Source organism: Martes martes (assembly GCF_963455335.1).
Source record: "Martes martes genome assembly, chromosome: 7".
Classification (NCBI taxonomy): Eukaryota; Metazoa; Chordata; class Mammalia; order Carnivora; family Mustelidae; genus Martes; species Martes martes.
This window is the reverse complement of record NC_137894.1, coordinates 35,771,193-35,791,624: the sequence shown is the minus strand read 5'-3', so window position 1 is coordinate 35,791,624 and position 20,432 is coordinate 35,771,193. Positions and strand designations below refer to the sequence as shown.

The following is a 20,432-nucleotide window of genomic DNA, read 5'->3' as shown; positions in this document are numbered from 1 at the left end:
CCTTCATTGTTCTATTTTCCTTGACTCTGCATTCCTTTAAGTAAGTTAGATAATTGTTAATATTTCCATATAGAATTTCTGGATTTATCTCAATCTGCTTTCAAACTAACATACAAATATTGCGAAGACCAAGTATTTAAAATGGAAGTGACATTTTGGTAAAATAAGGGAAAATGATTTGGAAAATTTGAAATTCTTTATTATGGTCAGAGTTTTAATTTTGCAAAATACTGTAGAGGCCTTATTCTGTAATTTGAATAATAGTTACCCTTTTAGGACATTTTATTGTTTTTAGTTTGTTACAGTCTTGAAGAAGTTTGGAAGTTGCAAAGGGACCTAATGTGTTCTTTTTCCCACCTAGCACATGTATGCACTCTGGGGAGCTATCTCCATCCCCTCAGAGTTCATAAGATGTAGGCAGAGCTGACCGCACCCCCAGCTCATAGGCTGGTATGTCAGTTAGGCCTGTGTCAAATTGGTTGGCTTTGGAGTGGTGATAACACTATCAGAGACCAGGATGTGCTGGTGGTATTTGTTGGAATTCCTCACATCAAGCTTGGTGTTCTTTTCTACAACATTTCAAGTTCAAAGGATGTTAGACATAGAGCAGAGGCAACCATCTTACAAATAAGAAGGTAGGTTTGTTACAGCCATACATCACACAGGGAAAGAACAGAGTCGAGAGATACTAACCAGGTTCCATAACATTCTTTGAGTTCCTAATCAAGCGGTGATGGAAAGCAGAGTTATCTAGGACTATAAAATTCCATGTAGCAATAAATTCCTTCCTTGCTTATGTTAGTCTGGCTTTCTAGCACTTGGAACTGAAAACAGTTCTGGCTGATAAGACTTCCAACTCAGGAAACTGAAGCTGTGGGAGATGGAGTATGTTTTCTAACATCACACGGATGCGAGAAGCATGTCTAGGACCATTTCTTTTTCAATGAGATACTATGCTGTTTCACCTTCATGGTTTTATATGAGGAATTTCAACCCTGTATAAATCCATTTCTCGAAGTAGGGAATGTAAATCCCAGGAAGATAATAAGAGGGATAAAGGAAGGGATCAAGATCTAAGATCCAAAGCAATAGTGTGGGAGTAACATCTACCTTTGACCTTTCCTCTAAACCATCAACATAACTGAACACCTGTAAGAAGAAATTTTAGGTGATGTCTTTTAAATGGATTATTGGCTTTCAGTTTTTTTTTAATCTGAGCAAGGGGGTAATATAGGGTACTGAAACTATAGGACACCTATTTCGTCTCAGTAAGTAATTATGCATTTAAGTGGATTATTCTTCCCCTGTGTTATACACATAAAACAATCCCAGTGAGATCTGACTCTGACCTGCCAGCCTCTGTGAGTGGGTGGTGGCATAATCTTGGCAATTATCATGCAAAGATAATGTATGCATTATCTCATTTATCCTCACAAAAATCCTATAAAGCAAGTGTGAAAATGTTCTGCAGTTTATAAATGCCAAATCTGAAGATTAAAAAGTTTAAATACTTTGGCCAATGTCAAATGTCCGTGTGTCATTGACATATGCCAATGACAATGTCATTTGTCAATGTGTTGGAAACAGCTGAGGTAGAATTTGAACTAAGGTGGTCTGCGTCTGGAACTATAATCTAAGTGAAAGAAATGGAACTAAAGCAACACATACTTCTATGATAGGCACAGTGTTGGCCTGTATGTCATCCATTGATGAATGAATGGATGAAGAAAATGTGGTAATCTCATTTGGCCCTTAAGAAGGAGGAAATCTGGGGTGCCTAGGTGGCTCAGTGGGTTAAAGCCTCTGCCTTCAGCTCAGGTCATGATCCCAGGGTCCTGGGATCGAGCCCCACATCGGGCTCTCTGCTCAGGAGGGAGCCTGCTTCCTCCTCTCTCTCCCTGTCTCTCTGCCTACTTGTGATCTCTGCCTGTCAAATAAATAAATAAAATCTTGAAAAAAAAAAAAAGGAAATCTACCCAAAATGGAAGAAGTGGAAGAGGACATTATTCTAAGTGAAAAATCCAGTCAAAGAAGCACAATACATATTTTAATCAGTCGAGTTTCTATTCTAGAAGGACAGAAGCTGATGTTCCCTACATAACTGCACAGTCCTGTGAATCTCAGCAATAAGAGAGGGCAGAGTTATTTAGTCAGCAAATCCCCATTTACAGTGTGCTTGAATATATTGACAAGTTTAAGGTCTGCTTTGAAGAGTTTCATTTTTCCACCCTAGCTTTCTTGCCTTTAAGATTTTTCTAGACTTTACTAGGTTTCGACGAAGCGCTCCATTTTGCCTTTATTCATACAAAGCCTGTTTCATATATGAAAGAAAACATGATCTAACTTGAAGCCAAAATCTCCCAGTTGCCCTACCAATTGGAAAGTATTAGAAATCTTTGGGAAAAAAAGGAAAACCATAAAGTTCAGACTGTAACTTTTGACTTGATTCATCCTTAAAGCGGACTGTGAGATCACAGACACGCATCTTCGTCCTGCCGTGCTGGATGCCATTACTAGTAGGAGGATAGTTTCTTGTAGAGCTGTAATTAGCTCATTATCTTTCACAGACAAACAACCGATAATCCCTTTATTCTTGTTACCTTCAGTTTGGATAATTGTCCAAGATCTTTAGCTGCGATTAAAATCATCTGAGGTCCCTAGAGACACACATAGAAAAGGAGAGAGAAGACTCAGTCAGTCTTAAGATCTTCAGTAACAATAGATATGTAGTCAATAGAAAATTAAATTTCCCTTCTTATACTTGTGACTTTTATGCCATACACACTTAACTGGTTTTACAGATTGGGTCAAAGATATCTAGTACTCCTGGTAATATAATTGTCCTCCCAGGCATCCCACTCCTGAGAATGTTAAGCCTGAGTTAACACACAGATTACTACTAATGTAGCTGGTTTAATGTAGCACATGGATTTAATCCATGATCTTTAACGTTTATTCATTTTTAGTGGAGGCAGCTCCCTCACTCCACTCGGCCCCAAATAGATCTACGCAAACTTTCAAGATAAAGTTGAGGCAGGTGAAGCTGCTGCTCTTCCAATGCTGTCCAGTCTATCTTAACTCTCCCCTCAGCCAGAGGCTCTTCCTAGAACGCCAACGTCCTAGGAAAACTTGAAGAACAGAGGACTAAACCATCCACAGCATTACTAGAATGAAAAACTAGAGGTACGTCTGTTGGTAAAAGTGGCAGGAAAAAAGTAAATTTGGTACTAAGTTCATTCTAAGTCCCTAGAATATTTTCTCAGGAGGGAAAAATCAGCTATGCTGGAATAATACTCTTCATTTTTTAGTGGATCCTGTGACTTGCTTAGGAAATGAAGGACTACAAAGTTTATGAGAACAGCTAACCACATCTAATTTTGCTCCTATTTTCATCCCCACCACGGTGCCCAGCACACACCAGAGCTCAGAGAACACATAGTGAACGAATGAGTGACAGATATTGCTTCATACTTTAAGAACTCAATGCTAGAGAAAATTGAGGTGATGGTAAGCTATCCTAGGGAAGGCCTTATAGAAAAAATGGTATGTCATACAGTTTCTACTATAGCATGATGTATGCATTTTTGAAAAACCTCTTTCTACAAAATTGTGCTCTAGAAATAATAGGGCTCATGGGCAAAATAGCAATGGGCAGCATAGTCAAAGCTTATGCAATTTTATTACCAATGAGTGATCAAAACCAGGAAGTGCTTGTGTGGCACACGGGGAGCTCAGTGAGGCTGGTGGCTGCCACAAGGGGGTAGTAGAAGTGCAAAATAATAAATAACCCAAACAAAGGAGTACAAATGTGGGCTGGGGCAATACTCATACAACTGGAACTCTCAACAGGGAGAGGATAGCCTTCCCTGTGTGAGAGTCATACAAGCTTCATCTGTTTGGGTAGAAGAACCATGTCCAAGTGTGCCCTCCACCGCCATGTAGTAGCCTAGCTGAGTGTCCTTTCCTTTTCTGCTGAACTTATAGGTCTTCTATTATATTTCAGAGCCTCCCACCTAGGAAAATTTACACATAAACCAACTCAACTTCCAGATTATACTGACGTCATTCCCGCTGTTACCAATTCCATTAGAGCTAACTGGTGTTACAGAAATGTAGCAGAATCAAGGGTGCATGTATGCTTATATATGTAATTTGGCTTTCCATATGTGTGTAGGCTATAACAGATTTTATCACTTGCTGGCAGGAAATCAGCAAAAACATGAATCTTGGCATCTTTGAACACTTTATAAGAAAATAACTCCTATAGAATTTCGTGAAATATGGACTTAGTTTGCACGATTAATGGTGTCAAAACATGAGTTTAGCTTATTATTACTCATTATTTGCATCAACTTATATTTCTCAGTCACAGAAAAAAAAATACTTGTTCCATAATATGTGCATGCTAGGGTTATTTCTTTTTTGTTGTTTGATTCGGGATATGTGAACTGAGAAACCTGGTACTGTGTGCATCCATTTGACCACTGTCTAACTTTGCTGCCAAATGAGCTTTCTGGTTCCTTTTTATTTCACTATGTATGATACAGTCATGTTCTTTGAAGCCAGTAAAAGGCATCTCCTCTATTAACCTCCAAGTAGAAAGGTAATAGATGAAAGTAAAATGGAAAGGAGAAAAATATTCCATATAGCAGTGTTGGATTTATCTTCTTAAATTATCATGTTTTAGAAAAAAGCACAGTGGGGGTATTCTATCCTAAATTTATTTCCCTGGGGTTTCACAGTAAAATTAAGTGTATAGACCAGATAATGCTGTAAGTTAAACTTTCATACTTTTTTTTTCCCAAAAAATGAAGTTCTGAATATCAAGGAATTGTGAAATTTGACTGCTACTGACACTATTTAAAATTGATTTGTATAGGAAAATGTCCTCAGAATGATCATTGTTTAGTTACTGTTTGCTGAAGACTTTTTCTCAAAATGGATTTAGTCATTATTTTAGCTGGATGAAAATCATTCACTAAAGTACAATTAGATGGTTACTAAAAGTATAACCAAGGGAGAGAGGAACAAGATGGAACAGGAGGATCACTTCCTTCCACGTACACACCAAGGAAACGACTACCTCTATACAACTAACTCTGTAAACAACCTGAAGACTGGCAGAACAGATCTTCCAAAGCTAGTCGTAGAGAAAAGTCCCCATCGGAAAGGGTAGGAGGGGCAGAGACACAATCAGGAACCTAACACCTGGTGTGACTCACTGCAAATAGGAGAGACATCACAGGGCCGAGAAGTGAGGAGATAAGACCCCATACGGGGCACCCCTAGTCCTGGGGACCCACAGAGGGCAGAGAAGTCCACATAACATCTGGCTTTGAAAATTAGCAAGGCTTAACTCTGGGAGCCCTGGAAGGTGATAGGTAACCAAGTCCTGCTCCTACAGAGAGAGCAACTTAAATAACTTGGTCAGGACCACAGAAGCAGTAGTTTGAAAAAGTGCCCAGGGTATACAGGAGGGCTGATTGACTAATTTTAGGGTGTGTGCGAGAGGGTCAGCCATCTGCAGATTTCTCTGGAAATAAAAGTGGCAGGTGCAATTTTTCTTGTCCTCCCCAGCCAGGATAGCCAGACACTTGTAGGAGACAGTGTTAAAACTCTATCTACCTTGTCAGCAAACATGCCCTGGCCCAGTGCCCCTCTAGATTGGTTGGCTCTTGCTCTTGGAATGGGAGATAACGCTCCCACACAAGCATGTCCATAGTTCCTGCAGCTGGACCTCTAAATGGCTGCACAGGGAGCAAGCACTACCCTTTGCTGTGCAAGAAGCTGTCAGAGTCCAATAGTAGATATCTAGGATGAGTGCTGGCCCCACCCAACAGTGAGCTCACAGCAGTCGCAGCTCAGCCACAACAGAGGGGTACACACAGCCCACACAGGGCAACAACCCTATAGCCCCTGGTTCTAGTGACCAGAAGAGACTGTGCTACAGGGGACCATGGGACACCTCTACAAGGCCACAACTGTCACAACCAGGAAATGGCAGTGACCTACTTACTACATAAAAACAAACCCAAGTTAGACAAACTGAGGAGACAGAAAAATATGTCCCAAATGAAAGAATAAGACAAAAGTCACAGAAAAGATCTCAACAGAATTCTTCAGTGTGCCTAATAAAGTTTTCAAAGTAATGGTCATAAAGATTCTCACCAGATTTGAGAAAAGAGTAGATGAACATAATGAGGATTTCAAAAAGGAGATAAAAAATATAAAAAAGAGTCAGAGCTGAAGAATACAATAACTGAAATGAAACATACACTAGAAGAATGGATTAGCAATCTGGAAGACAGGGTCACGGAAAGCATCCAAGCTGAACAGCATCAAGTAAAACCCAAGAATAACACCATCAAGAGTAATAACATTTGAATTTTAGGCATCCCAGGAAGAGAAGAGAGAGGGAAGGGGGTTCAACAACTTTCTAATCTGGGGAAGACAACAGACATCCAGGCCCAGGAAGAACAGAAAACCCTTACCTAACAAGATGAAACCAAGGAAGTACACAATACACGACAAGACACGTGATAATTAAAATGGCAAAAGGTAATGCTAAGGAGAGATAAGGCATCATGAGAAAAGAAAACAGTGACATCAAGGGAAACACTGTAAGGCTACCAGCTGAATTTTCAACAGAAACTGCAGGCCAGAGTGCTGAAAGGAAAAAAATCTACAGTGGAAAATATTCTACCTGATAAGGTGGTCATTCAGAATGAAAAAAAGATAGTTTCCCAGCAAAAAGAAGTTAAAGGAGTTTATCAACACAGAACCAGTCTTATAAGAAATGTTGAAGTGTTGAAGAAATGTTAAGTTATTTAAGTAGACATAAAAGGCTTAAGTATAAGAAAACTATGAAAGGAAAAAATTCACAGATAAAAGCAAAACTGTAGTAAAGGTAGTACATTAATCACCTATAAAACCGGTATGGAGGTTAAAACATAAAAATAGCAAAATCAAGTCTATCTACCCAAAATAGGTCAAGGGATGTACAAAATAAAAATATTTAAAATATAACATCGTTAACAAAATGTAGAGGGGGGAGTAAAAATTGAGTGGTTTTAGAATGTGTTCAAACTTGAGTGACTACCAACTTAACGTTTGATATTTATATATACTTGATGGTAACCACAGATCAGAACCTCTAAGATATATAATAAATAAAAAGAAATTCAAGGATAACACTAAAGAAAGCCATTGAACCACAGAAAGCCAAAGAAGAAAGGGACAAAGAAGAACTACAAAAACAACCAGAAAACAACAAATTGGCACTAAGTACATACCTAACAGTAAGTGCTTTAAAAGTAAGTGGACTAAATGCTCCAAGATAACTCAATGGAATAAAAAATAAAAAAGCCCCATGTATATGCTGCCTACAAGAAACTCACTTCAGACCTAAGGACATGTAAAGACTGAAAGAGAAGGGATGGAAAAAGATATTCCATGCAATTGGAAGCAAAAAGGAAGCTAAAGTAGCAGGACTTATATCAGAGTGGACTTTTAAACAAAGGCTACATAGCAAGAGTCAAAGGAGGGCATCCCATAAAGACAAAAGGATCAGTTCAACAAGGGGACAGAACACTGGTAAATATCCATGCACTAACACAGGAGCATGGAAATGCATAAAGCAAACACTGATAGTCATAAGAAAGAAACTAACAGTAATGCAATAATAGGAGGGGACAGTAACATCTCATCAATACATCAATAAATAAATCATCCAGACAGCAATTCAAAGGACATAGTGGCTTTGAAGAATCCATTAGACGAGATGAATTTAACAGATATATACTGAACATTCCATCTCAAAACAGCAGAATACACATTTTTTTTTCAAGTGCACATGGAATATTCTCCAGGACTGATAGACGACATGGTAGGCCACAAAACAAATCTCAATGAATTTAAGAAGATTGGTATCATTATTAAGCATCTTTTCAAACCAAAGTAGTATTACCCTGATACCAAAACCAGATAAAGACACTCCAAAAAATAAAAGAGATAGAGAAAAAGCATTTGACAAAATACAACATAATAAAGGGCATATATGAAAAACCCACAGCTAATATCCTCAGTAGATGAAAAAAAAAAAGCTTTTCCTTTATGATCAGGAACAAGATGAGAATGTCTATTCTCACCACTTTTATTCAATACAGCCCTGGAAGACTGGCTTCACAATTGGATAAGAAAAAGAAAGAAAAGACATCCAAATTGGTGAGGAAGAAGTAAAACTGTTACTTTTTGAGGTGATGTGGTACTATATATACAGAAAAACCTAAGGACTCCACCAAAAAAACAAACAAACAAAAAAAACCCCCAACTAATAGAACTGATAAATGAATGCAGTAAACTTACAGGATAAAAAATTAATATACAGAAATCTGTTACACTTCTATACACAAATAATGTAGTAGCAAAAAGAGAAATCAAGAAAACAATTCCATTTACAATTGCACCAGAGGAATGAACAGAATACCTAGGAATAAATTTAACCAAAGAGGTGAAACACTTATATTCTGAAGATGGTATAAACAAATGAAAAAATACACCATGCTCATGTAAGTGAAGAAATAATATCATTATAATGTCCATACTACCCAAGGAAGTCTATATGAAATCCGTATCAAAATACTAACGGCATTTTTCACAAAACTAGAACACATAATCCCAAAACTTGTATGGAAAACTTGAATGGGCAAAGGAATGTTGAGAAAGAACAAAGTTTGAGGTATCACAATCCCAGATTTTAAGATATACTACCAAGTCATAGTAATCAAAACAGTATGGCACTGGCACAAAAACAGACACATAGATAAATAGAACAGAATGGCAATCCATGAAATAAACCATGCTATTGATCCAGAAATAAGTCCATGCTTATATGGTCAATTAATTTATAACAAAAGAGACAACAGTGTACAATGGGGAAAAGATAGTCTCTTCAATAAATAGTGTTGGAAAACTGGATAGCTACATGCAAAAGAATGAAATCAGGCTACTTTCCTATGCCATAAACAAAGATAAACTCAAAATGGATTAAACATTAAATGTAAGACCTAAATCCATAAAACCCCTAAAAGATAACAGGCAGTGATCTCTTGGGAACTGGCCTTAGCAACATATTTATGGGTCTTTCTCTTTAGGGAAGGGAAATAACAACAACAACAAAACTACTGGGACTGTACTATAATAAAAAGATTTTGAAAAGCAAACCAAGTCAACAAAATGCAAAGGCAGCCTAATGAATCCGAGATATATTTGCAAATGATGTTATCTGTTAAGGGGGTAATACCCAAAACATGTGAAGAACTTACAAAGCTTAACACTGAAAAACCTCAAAACAAACACAAAATAACCCTAAGTAATTTGATTATAAATGGTCAGAGGACCTGAATAGACATTTTTCCAAAGAGGACACACACATAGCCAAGAGAGACCTGAAAAGATGTTCTACATCACTAATCATCAGGGAAATGCAAATTAAAACCAGAATGAAATATCACCTCACTCTAGTCACAACGACTAGAATCTAAAAGACAAATAAAAACTATTGGTGAGGATGTGGAGAAAAGGGAATCCACACGCACTTGATTTTGCTTGATAGGAATGTAATTTGGGGGAACCACTATGGAAAACAGTATGGAGGTTTTTCAAAAAATTAAAAGTAGATATACCATATGATTCAGTAATTTTACTGCTGAGTACTTACCCAAAGAATATGAAAGCACTAATTCAAAAAGATATATGCACCTCTATATTTATTGCAGCATTATTTCCAAGAGCCAAGATATGGAAGCAGCCTAAATGTCCATCCAACAGATGAACGGATAAAGAAGATGTGGTGTGTGTGTTTGTGTGTACACATACACATAATAGAATATTATTCACTCATAAAAAGAATGAGATCTTGCTATTTGTGACAACATGGATGGACCTACTGGGTGTTATGCCAAGTGAACTAAGTAAGACAGAGAGGGACAAATACCATATGATTTCACTTATACCTGGAATCTAAAAACCAAATCAAATAAATGAACAAAAAAACAGAAACAGACTCATAATACAGAAAACAAAGTGGTGTCTGTCAGAGAGGAGGTATGTGGGAAGGTGGGCAAAATATGTGAAGGGGATTAAGAGGTACAAACTTCATTATGAAATAAATAAATCATCGAGATGAAAAGTACAGTATAGGGAACAGCCAATAATACTTTAATAACCTCTTTATATATTAATAGATGGTGACTACATTCATTGTGTGAGCATTGAATATAGAATTGTCAGGTCACTGTTGTTTACCTGAAACTAATTTAACATTGTATGTCAACTACATTTCAATAATAAAAAATAAAAATTAGAACAAAAAGTTTAATTGAATCTTGGTTTTAAATACTTACTGTTTGATCTGTCAGAGGAGGGAGAACAATTTGTTTTTCTATTTTGTTAAGAACTAGCTTCCATAACTCTTTCAAAACTCGCTTCAGGACTGTTTTCTCACAGATTTTTGCCGAGAGACTTAATCTGAAATAAAACAAAACATATAATCACTTAAAATAAAACTTTTAATCATTTAAAAGCCTCATATGAGAGTATCAACTTATTTTTTTGATCAGAAATTCAAGTTTCTCAATACTGAGATTGATTGATTGTTTGATTGATTTAGATTTTATTTATTTGACAGAGAGAGGGCACAAGCAGGCAGAGCAGCAGGCACAGGGACAGGGAGAAGCAGGCTCCCTGCTGAGCAGGGAACCCGATGCAGGCTTAATCCCAGGATACCCTGGGATCATGACCTGAGCCGAAGGCAGTCACGTCACTGACCACCCAAGCCACCCAAGTGCTCCTCGATACTGAGATTTTAATATATGAATAGGCCTTTATAATTTTCAAATGTTACATTTCATTTATTGAACAAAATACATAATATCAAAGATATGTTTCAACACATATATTTGACATTTTGCTATTTGGTAGAAAACGAATTCAGGGTCTCTCTCCACTTAAATTGTTTCCTAAATTGACATCAAGGCCCCCAAAGTATATGATTTTCATCCACATTCCTAACTTCTATTTACTGTATACCCCATATTCACGATAAAGGCCAAACATCAAAGAAACATGCTTTCATCACTACCTGACACTGCTCCAACATAAAAAAGATGCATGTAATTTTACTCAAGAGGCAAAACTTACCAGCTTTACTTATGTTGCAGTTTTACGGATAGACAATGAACATAGAACATTTTGTAAGTTTAGGTGTATAGTAATGATTTGACATGCATATATAGGGTAAAATGACTACCTCAGTAAATGTAGTTAACATCCATGACCTCAGACACTTTACAGTTCTTGGAAGATCTATCCTACTTTCGGCAATTATTAAATATATTATAAAATACTGTTAATATAGTAATTGTGCTCTACATTACATTCCTAGGACTTATGTATCTTCTAACTAGAAGTTCCTAACTTTTGACTACTTTTACCCATTCTCCACCCCCACCACCTCTGACAACTACTAATCTGTTCTGTTTCTCTAAGTTCAGTTATGAAGATTCCAAATTTACCAGCCTTAATAGGTTTAAATTAATATTTCTTACAAATTCTTCTCAGCGTGAGAATGACGATAACATCACCTATTTTTATATAACGCCTTAGTTTAAAAACCTCTTCTGGCAGATCTTTTTTTTGTTGTTTATTACTATACCCATTTTATAATCCAAAAACAGTTTCTGAGAAGTTAGGGTACTTGTCCAAGGAAGTGAAGCTAGTGAGTGAAGGCTGAAAAATCCTCCAAATCCAGGGTGTCGTCCAATGCCCCCCTCCTGCCCTGGACAAATACGTTACTGCATGAAGACCCAGCGGTCTGTGAAGTCCCAGAGCTGCACAGACATTTACTGAAAGTTCTGTAGTAGGACACTGAACTCTTTGAGGCACCTTTAATAAAAGCTAATCAAACCTGTTTCGCAGAGGGCCTCAGGATAGCCTCATTAACTCCCTATAGTGCTGCCGAGTACTCTGTATGCTTTTGGATTCAGAAATTATAACTTGAATTCTGGTTTCTAATAGAGACAGAATTTATTACTTTAAATGCATGTGATTAATATATAAAGGCATGTGACATGTGAGAGGCAAAGGGAAAAATTTGCCAAATACACATTTATGTAGAATTACTTCTCCTGACACCACTATATGCAGATCCCTAGTATATGAAAATGCAGAAGAGCACCCTTTGGATGAAGAGGAAAGACGGGGCCCCTGTGCACAGCTATGGGACGTGTAGCCCCTCTCTTTTGCATAACACTGTTGGAGGGCAGCAGCCACGATAGGAGATACGGACGTAGGGTAGAAACCAGCAGATGGATCATAGCCCAATGACAGGACCTAATCTCGGAGACATCCCTATGGTAATTTGAGACAAAACGAATCTGTCAGTTTTGTAGCAGACGTGTCATTTCCATTTTCAAAAGGTCTGAGTTTAAGAATTGACCTTGTTTTTATGGTCCGCTCATACACTTGGCATGCCAGCTAACTCGGCTGAGACTGGAATTGAAAGAACAAGTATAAAATCCTTGACCTGTTTGCAGCTCTGCATGGGATTTCTGCCAGCTGGTCAAAGAGTTTACAGCTTGCTTTATAGAGTGGGGAGGTCTTGGTGAAGAAATGGAAGCATAAAGAATTAAAATGTTATATTTAGAGAACCTGTACATTTGTAACATAACACGATTTCTAAGGGGATTTTTCTCAAAGCTACCTTGAAGACTCCCAGCCCTTTATTATTCATTTTAAATGAACAAACAGGAGGTCTAGTAACTGCTTCCTTAATTTAGTCAGAGTTAACCAACAGCATAAGGCAAGCTGAAAAGCCTATATTTTGGAAACAGAGTTATCTAGGTTGGTTGACCACAGACCAATCAACCAGACAATTTTCAAATACCGTGTATACCAGCTGGCAATAGGAATTTGTTGTCATACAGTTGATCAGATTTTTATGAAAACCATATCCGGGTGTTCTCGCTCCCCCAAAATCCCTGTCCCTCATTTCCATGCCTCTAAGTCCTATCCACCTGGAAAGATCCAACCAAATGGAATATCTATCAATGATCTGAACAAGGAATTAAAACTTACACCTTATTGTGTTTATTTTCCCTGTCTAACTTGTTGGTTCCCTGAGAACAGAACTAATATCTGACTTTTAACAATCTCCCCTAACAAATGGCTTTAGGATTACACATTTTTTATTAGCTCTGAGAATTTCTGCAACTCTTTATGCCTCATGTCTCTTTCTAAAAATTTTAATCTTTCACAAATTTTTAAAGCTCAAAGGTTTTTTTGTATCTTTATATACTGTCCCTTTCTCCTATGAATTAGAAAAAGTTATATAGAAGATGATATAATGATGTATAATTCTAAGTAGAAAATTAAATAAAAATAGAAATAAAATAGAAACAGAAATTAAAATAATTTAAATATGCTGAGAAAAAAAGGTCCACTGACTTTATGTATTAGCCCCATTTTACAGATGGTGAAATGGATTCAAGGTCTCTCAGCTAGTAGTTGACAGTATTAGGATAAGTTAGAACTTTCTGTATGTTCTATAATGTTTGGTTACAATATATACAAAAATACATAGTTTTGCTAATGATAAATGACATGTCTCCAAACTGCTGGCTGGAGGTCAAAAAACCAGAAGGCATTCTTCCAGTAGGAGTTTTAAGAGAATTGGCACTCTTTTGTACTGCTCTCCATTCGCTATTACACTCCTGACAAAATGGTGGTATGTTTGTATGATTTGATTCCATATTGGCCAGAGAAAAGAGCCATCTAATACAATAAAAACATGAAGGGATTGTGTAGGAAATTAGATGGTAAAAGTATACATTAAGAAACTAAGGAAGTGAAGAAGGCTTTCTGAGTTTCTGTCCTTTCTTCTACATCACTTGCCTACTTCCCTTCTGCTAAGCTATCTCCTAGATATTTTCTCATAAAGAACAGAAAACTTAATTTGTTTACCAAATACTAAAATTAAAGTCATAAGAACATAGTCTTGCCTTTGCAGTAAGACTATAAGGAAAGGGAAATGGAATTAAAATGTAAGTTATAGAATAGGTCCTCCTTAATAATTCTTTCTCTATTGTCTTTTTCTTTAAAGAAAGGTACTATATCCTTATTTATCTTGGTCCCTTTGGTATGAATTAATTTGCTGCAACAATATTAAATGAGGTAACATGTGTAAACTACCATGTATAACACTGGTCCCTTCGTAGGTTTTCAAATTTTTTTTTTTACTTTTCTACCCTCAGTTTGGTGCTAAGTATCACTGTTTGAGAAAACATGTCTCCTGTGGACTCTAAGAAACAAACTGAGGGTTTTGGAGGGGAGGGGTGTGGGAGGATGGGTGAGCCTGGTGGTGGGTATTAAGGAGGGCATGGATTGCATGGAGCACTGGGTGTGGTGCATAAATAATGAATTTTGGAACACTGAAAAAATTAAATTTAAAAAATCTTTTTTAAAAAAAAAGAAAACATGTCTCTGGTTGTTTTACATCATTGGTTCCCAATTATGGACACATTTTAAAATATACGTGCCTAGACTCTACTCCAAACTTATAAAATTAGAGCTACTAAGAGTAGAGACTTAGCAGAAGCATTAAAAAGCAAGAGTTTTTGGTTAAGAACACCGTCTTAGTTGGTCACAAAGGTCTGCTTTTCCACCACTATGAGACCATCATTTCCATCACTCAGGGACTTTGACTCTCTTTTTCATCACTACCTAGGGCCTAGAATAAAATTTGGTAAAGATAGGTACTTAATAAATTATTGAAGGTTGAGTCAGGCACTCAACTTGTCTCTGAGCTGAATTAATTCTAGTCTTATTTGTGCTATTCTCTTCTTCAGGTTTGTGACATGATATCAGACATTCTGGACTTAATCCAGTCTTTTTTGACATCCAAGAGGATGCAAAACAATGTCTTATCTGAGGAGCATCAAATCCTAACGCTCCTTCCCCTCAGAACACCAAACTCCTTGGTTACCAGTATTTATTTCCTCTCCATTTTCTTCCTTTCCTGCACGAAGTCATTCCTACTTTTTTCCCATCAGGTAATGAACTAGAAGTCTTTTCCTTTTTAATGAATTATTATATTTCTGTAGAAAACTTTTTTTTTTAATTTGACAGACAGAGATCACAAGTAGGCAGAGAAGCAGAGAGAGAGAGGAGGAAGCAGGCTCCCCACTGAGCAGGGAGCCCGATGGGGGGCTCGATCCCAGGACCCTGGGATCATGACCTGAGCCAAAGGCAGAAGCTTTAACCCACTGAGCCACCGAGGTGCCCCTATTTCTGTAGAAAACTTTTTAAAAGTCTCTTATGTAGAGGAAAACAACTTTTTCCTTAACCCCATATCGATCAAATTTAGGGTAGTGGTTAAAGAGAAAACCAGGTGGAAGACTTACGTTTTGTCCAAGAAGTCCATGAGGGGTCTTAATACAATCTCTGCATTCATTGCTGCACTGTTCTTATTTGAGGCAGTATTTCCATTTGTTCTCATTTGGTTTAGTTCAAAACTCATCTGTTTTATACACTCTTCAATGATAAGCTGGAAACTAAAAGTAAGGAATATAAATTCTGAAACAAAAGCAAGCATTTATGACTTCTTTGTCTGTGTCAGTTTAATTCAACTCTGAGGAGTCTGATTGGCTTCAAATGGTGTGAATTCCTTTGCTGCTTAGTCTTCAGACTTCTGGTTCAGCTGTAAAAAATTTTGCTGGAAGAAATCTTACTTGGGATCCATATATATAAAGCAGATAAAAGGAATGCTCTTTGGGTTGAATTAATTTGAGTGGGGGTTCATGTGGCCCCCATCTCTCACCCTAATAGTTGAGATGTTCCTCTGAGCATTGTTTGGAAAAATGACTGCTCTTGAAAGATTCTCGGCATGTAGGTACACCTTCTTCACTTGGCATCTGGGACTCCATACCCTCTTGGCTTCCCTCTAACCTCATTGGCTATGCTTCTTTCCCTATTACTTGACCTCTAACAACTGAAGTTGGTGGCCAGACTTAGCAAATGAAAAGTCAGGATACCCAGGTAATCTGAATTTCAGATAATGAATTATTCTTTAGTACATGTATTTCCCAAGCAATATTTCAGACATATGTATACTAAATATATCTACTGTTTATCTGGTATTCACATTTAATTGTGTATATACTATATTTTATCTGGCAACCCTACACTGTAATCCTCTATGCTTGATAATTGGATCACTCCATTTCTCCATCAAATAGAGTTGTTTTGTTTTGTTTTGTTTGCAATTGTACCTAGTTTCATGGCTTTCACACCATCAATATACTGGTAATTCCAAAACACAACAGCAGACCTGACTTCTAATGTGAGCTTCATGCCTATGAAAACTTTCCACTTAGAAATCTAATGAGTTTCTCTCATACCCAATATCCACTAGCAAATCATTATAAAGTATCCTAAATCTTAGTGCTCTCAGAATTCTCTGAGGACACTCTTACCTCATGGCCACTATTATGTTCCCTCCTCCATGAAATTTCTCATGGGTCTCTCGACCTCAATTATTTCAGGCATATGCCCAATGTGAGGTCCTTAGAGAGGTCTTTTGAACTCAATCTGAAATGACATTTCTATCATTCACCATTCCCTTGCAGTTCTTTTTTTTCTCCTTAATTGCATGCATATATATATATATATATATATATATATATAGTAATTATTTGACACATTGCATATTCTTTATTCTTTATTTGTTCATTGCCTGTTGCCCAAATAGAATGTAAGCTTCATGAGGGCAGGGACTTTTTTTTCCCTTCTTTTAGTGTTATATAGCCACACCATGGAACAAGATGAACGAAGAGGTGGCTCAAGAAAAAAATGGTTGAATGCATCAAGGACTCTTCTCCTTCCACCCACTTTTATTACCTCACCACTCTGAGAATCTAAATAACTCTGTGAAGAGTAATCTTTAGCATTATTTTTCATCCTTTATATCCCTTACAAAAGTAACTGGCACAAAGTAGGCGATTTAAATAATGGAGACTCATCATTGCCGCCATTCCTCCATTTTGTCTGTCACTTTCGTATTTCCAACAAGAGGAGTAATTATAACAGATATACAGGCAGGTAGGAAAAAATCCTTTAGGAGAATGGGGATAAATGAAAGCTTGGGAAACAGTTCTGTCACTAGAATGCTGATGATTAAAAGGGAAGAGTCCATCTTATAAAGTACTGCAATCAAGTCTGTCCCTTTCTTCTTTCTCCACACACAAAGGTTACAGCGTTCATATTATTTGACAAGTATCCAACTGTACAAATTCCTAAAATTTTATAGAGAAGTTTAGGGATTTTCACTATAGAGTGCTTCCATTATTAAGTAGAAAGAATATAAATATTTATCAATGCATGCATGCATTCTACAAATATTTAAAAATACTATATGTCTCTTTCAGACTCAGGTCCAAAGGAATGCAGATGTGTGAACATTTGGCTTTTATCTGGCTAGACTTGCCTTTGGATTTTTGTCAGGCAGTGGTTATGGAGGAAGGTAGTGTTGGGCATGGTGGGGAAGGTGAGAAATTTAAGTGGTAGTGTGTCTATTTATTGAGGACTGAGGTGGTAAATATTTGGGACAATAGAAAAGAAAGGTACATCATGTTGGAAAGTCTGAACTAGTTTGATTCCCACTGGGTCATCAATGATCCTGCTGACTATAGTAATAATAACCTTTGAAATAGCTACTTTCTTTTGCACTGATTCTCAAATCAGTGTATTAGGGTGGAGGATAGACTGAGCAGAAGGTATGAGAGTCATGTTACAAAAATGTTTAAATGAGTTCTCCTCCAACAGGTGAATTCCCACTGGAAGCCAGCTCTGTGTGTGTGAGATCAGGTATGTAGAGGAAGGGTTATCAGTCTATCAGAGAGAATGACATTTTATCTTAGCGTTAATTCAGGGTGAATCAATTTTTGGTAAATTTGTCCAAAATACTTTTTCTCTATCCACTTTTTAGTTGGAGAAGTCTTTAGTAATCAGCTTGAATAAAAGTGGTACCAGTTAATATTGATGGATTTTGTGAGCACTCATGAAACCAAATACTAAAGGGAAGATTCCTAGGAAATGTTCCTGAATTCTTTATGTAACCCAGCTAGCCCCTGGTACCAAAGGCATCATTAAAAGAAATGTAGTAAACCAAAAGCCAAAGTCCAAAGTGTAAGCAAAAACCGAAGTGGCACCAGTTTTGAAAAATGTACGAACATCTTTACGAGCATCTTTAAGATATCACTGAAATGACATCACTTAGTTTCAGTCACAAGTGGGTACCCCATGAACGTGTCAAGAACCCAGAAACCCAGGTTTCAGATGTGTGATTTGGGTCTGCGCTGGCTCTCCTGTGATGTGAAATTATCCTCCCAGCAACATACACTAGAATTATTTAATTGTGGGTTTTAAGAACACCAGATAAAATAGGTTTGGGACAATTAATTACACACTTAATTTTAAAGCTCTAAGCTGCTAATTAAGACTCTAAAGAGGGTAGATACAGACTAAAATGATCCAGTTTGACTTCACAGCATGGTCACCCTGAGCATTACAGACTTGCTACCCACCCTGTGTGTGTGTGACGTGGATCTGGGTGGTTGTGTAAGAAATAAATTGATACCAATGGATATATGATAATCATTATTTTTATAAGAAAAGCAGGACATGTGGGTTGTTTATTCCAATAATCCTAGCTCTAATTGCACAAAATATTAAATTCTTTCCTATATTTTAAAAAATAATGAAGCCATAGTACAGGGTAACAAGGAGTTTCAATATCTAGGTTAAAACACCTGGCTTCATAGGAGCAAAATACCTCCAGTGCCCTTCTGAGAGCACCATTCCTTATTTCATAACTGAAGTTTGCTCTAATTTTTAAAATCATAATTCCTATTTCAGCCTTTGTAACCTGAACTCCCTTTCATTAAACAAAACAGAACAATTTTTTTAAAAAAACTATTCATAAGGATGATTTGACTATTTATAGAAAGTAATTTGAATATACTTTTTCTATTTCTATTCTGATTACTGTTCTGTTTAGTCATCTTATTTCCCATGAGGTTCTGAACACCCCTCGCTCTCCCTGACACCTTTTTATTTTCCCTGACTTTGCTAAATAACCTCTATTTTTGCCTTCCCAGCTAAATGCAGCAGGCTTTTGCTAACCACATATTAATTCACAACTACAATGAAGAGAGGTAAGGGTAAACTGGCTGACCAAAGGCCCCATCAACTAAGTGTCACTCGAGTCAGAGCCAATGAGCTCCCATGTCTCTGGGACAATGTCTACATTTCCAACTCCAGGTAAAAAGAACCTTCAAATTGCTTATTAACATCTAGGCCAAGTAAGCAGACTCATCCAGTTCAGCTAACAACACGAAACAGAAGGCAGAGCAGTCACCCACCCTGCACTCAATGCACAAGGCTATCTCTGGCTCATCACCTGTGAAGGTAGGCTGTATAAAGACAATGAACATACCCCTGATAATAAAGAGAAGGCCAGTATGGGATTTTTTTTTTTTTACTTTACATCATTGCTATATTTGAAAAAAACTACATGAGGCTTTTAGTGTCTTTTTCTTTTTAGTCTTTCTGATATAAATATAGCATATCTAAACAATAAATGTTTACTAAGCATGTATCTTTCCAAAATCCATTAATAATTGATGAGTGGTGTTCAAAGAGATAGCTAGCCTTCACCATTAGAGCAATTTTTATAATGTCACTTGAGAACTGAACACAATAAGTCTATTTATTGAACTAATATTTAAAGCAAATTCTATATGAAATTAATGAACCTCTCCAAAGATGTGTTTGCTTTTCTATTTTAACATTTGATGATGATACAATGGCCTTTTCATATAGGACCAAAGTGAAGTTTATCTCAGATGAATTGTTCCTTCTTTAGAGCCACAGTATAGACAAACAAAGTTAATTTTTTAAAAATCTGAAAAAAAAAATTTGCCAGTACTCTCCCATGGGGTAATTACATTAAGATTCCTAAGCCCTAAAACCTAGAACCCTGACTTAATTAGGTTATGGGGTTGGATTCAGTTATTTGGAAGTTCAACTACATTGCAATAAATGGCCTAAATGCAATTCAGTCTTCTTTGGTATGTAAAAGTTTTCTCCATGCCTTTCTCCCTCCCTCCCTTTCTTTCAACAGCCAATTGCTAAGCTCTAAACACTAGAATTTCATGTAGGAATGAGGCATGTGATTTCTGCCCTTAAGAAGTATACCAGTAAAGTCAGGGAGACAGGCAAGTAAACCAGAATTTAAAGCATAGTGTTGTATGTGCTACCCAACTGAAGGATTACACGAGTTCTGGGGAACATGTAGCAAGACATCACGGTTATTGTGC

General features: G+C 37.0%; 1 protein-coding gene across 1 annotated transcript in view; it reads right to left on the bottom strand.

Annotated features, from left to right (window-relative positions):
* The window catches only part of UNC13C (unc-13 homolog C), a gene marked incomplete at both ends in the record, with an annotated part of 558,183 nt that overhangs the window by 69,333 nt on the left and 468,418 nt on the right, over positions 1-20,432 (bottom strand). Inside the window, 3 exons of the mRNA XM_080807399.1 lie at positions 2,601-2,657; positions 10,404-10,527; positions 15,459-15,608. Coding sequence (XP_080663525.1) covers positions 2,601-2,657; positions 10,404-10,527; positions 15,459-15,608 — 331 coding nt within the window. The remainder of the gene's footprint in view (positions 1-2,600; positions 2,658-10,403; positions 10,528-15,458; positions 15,609-20,432) is intronic.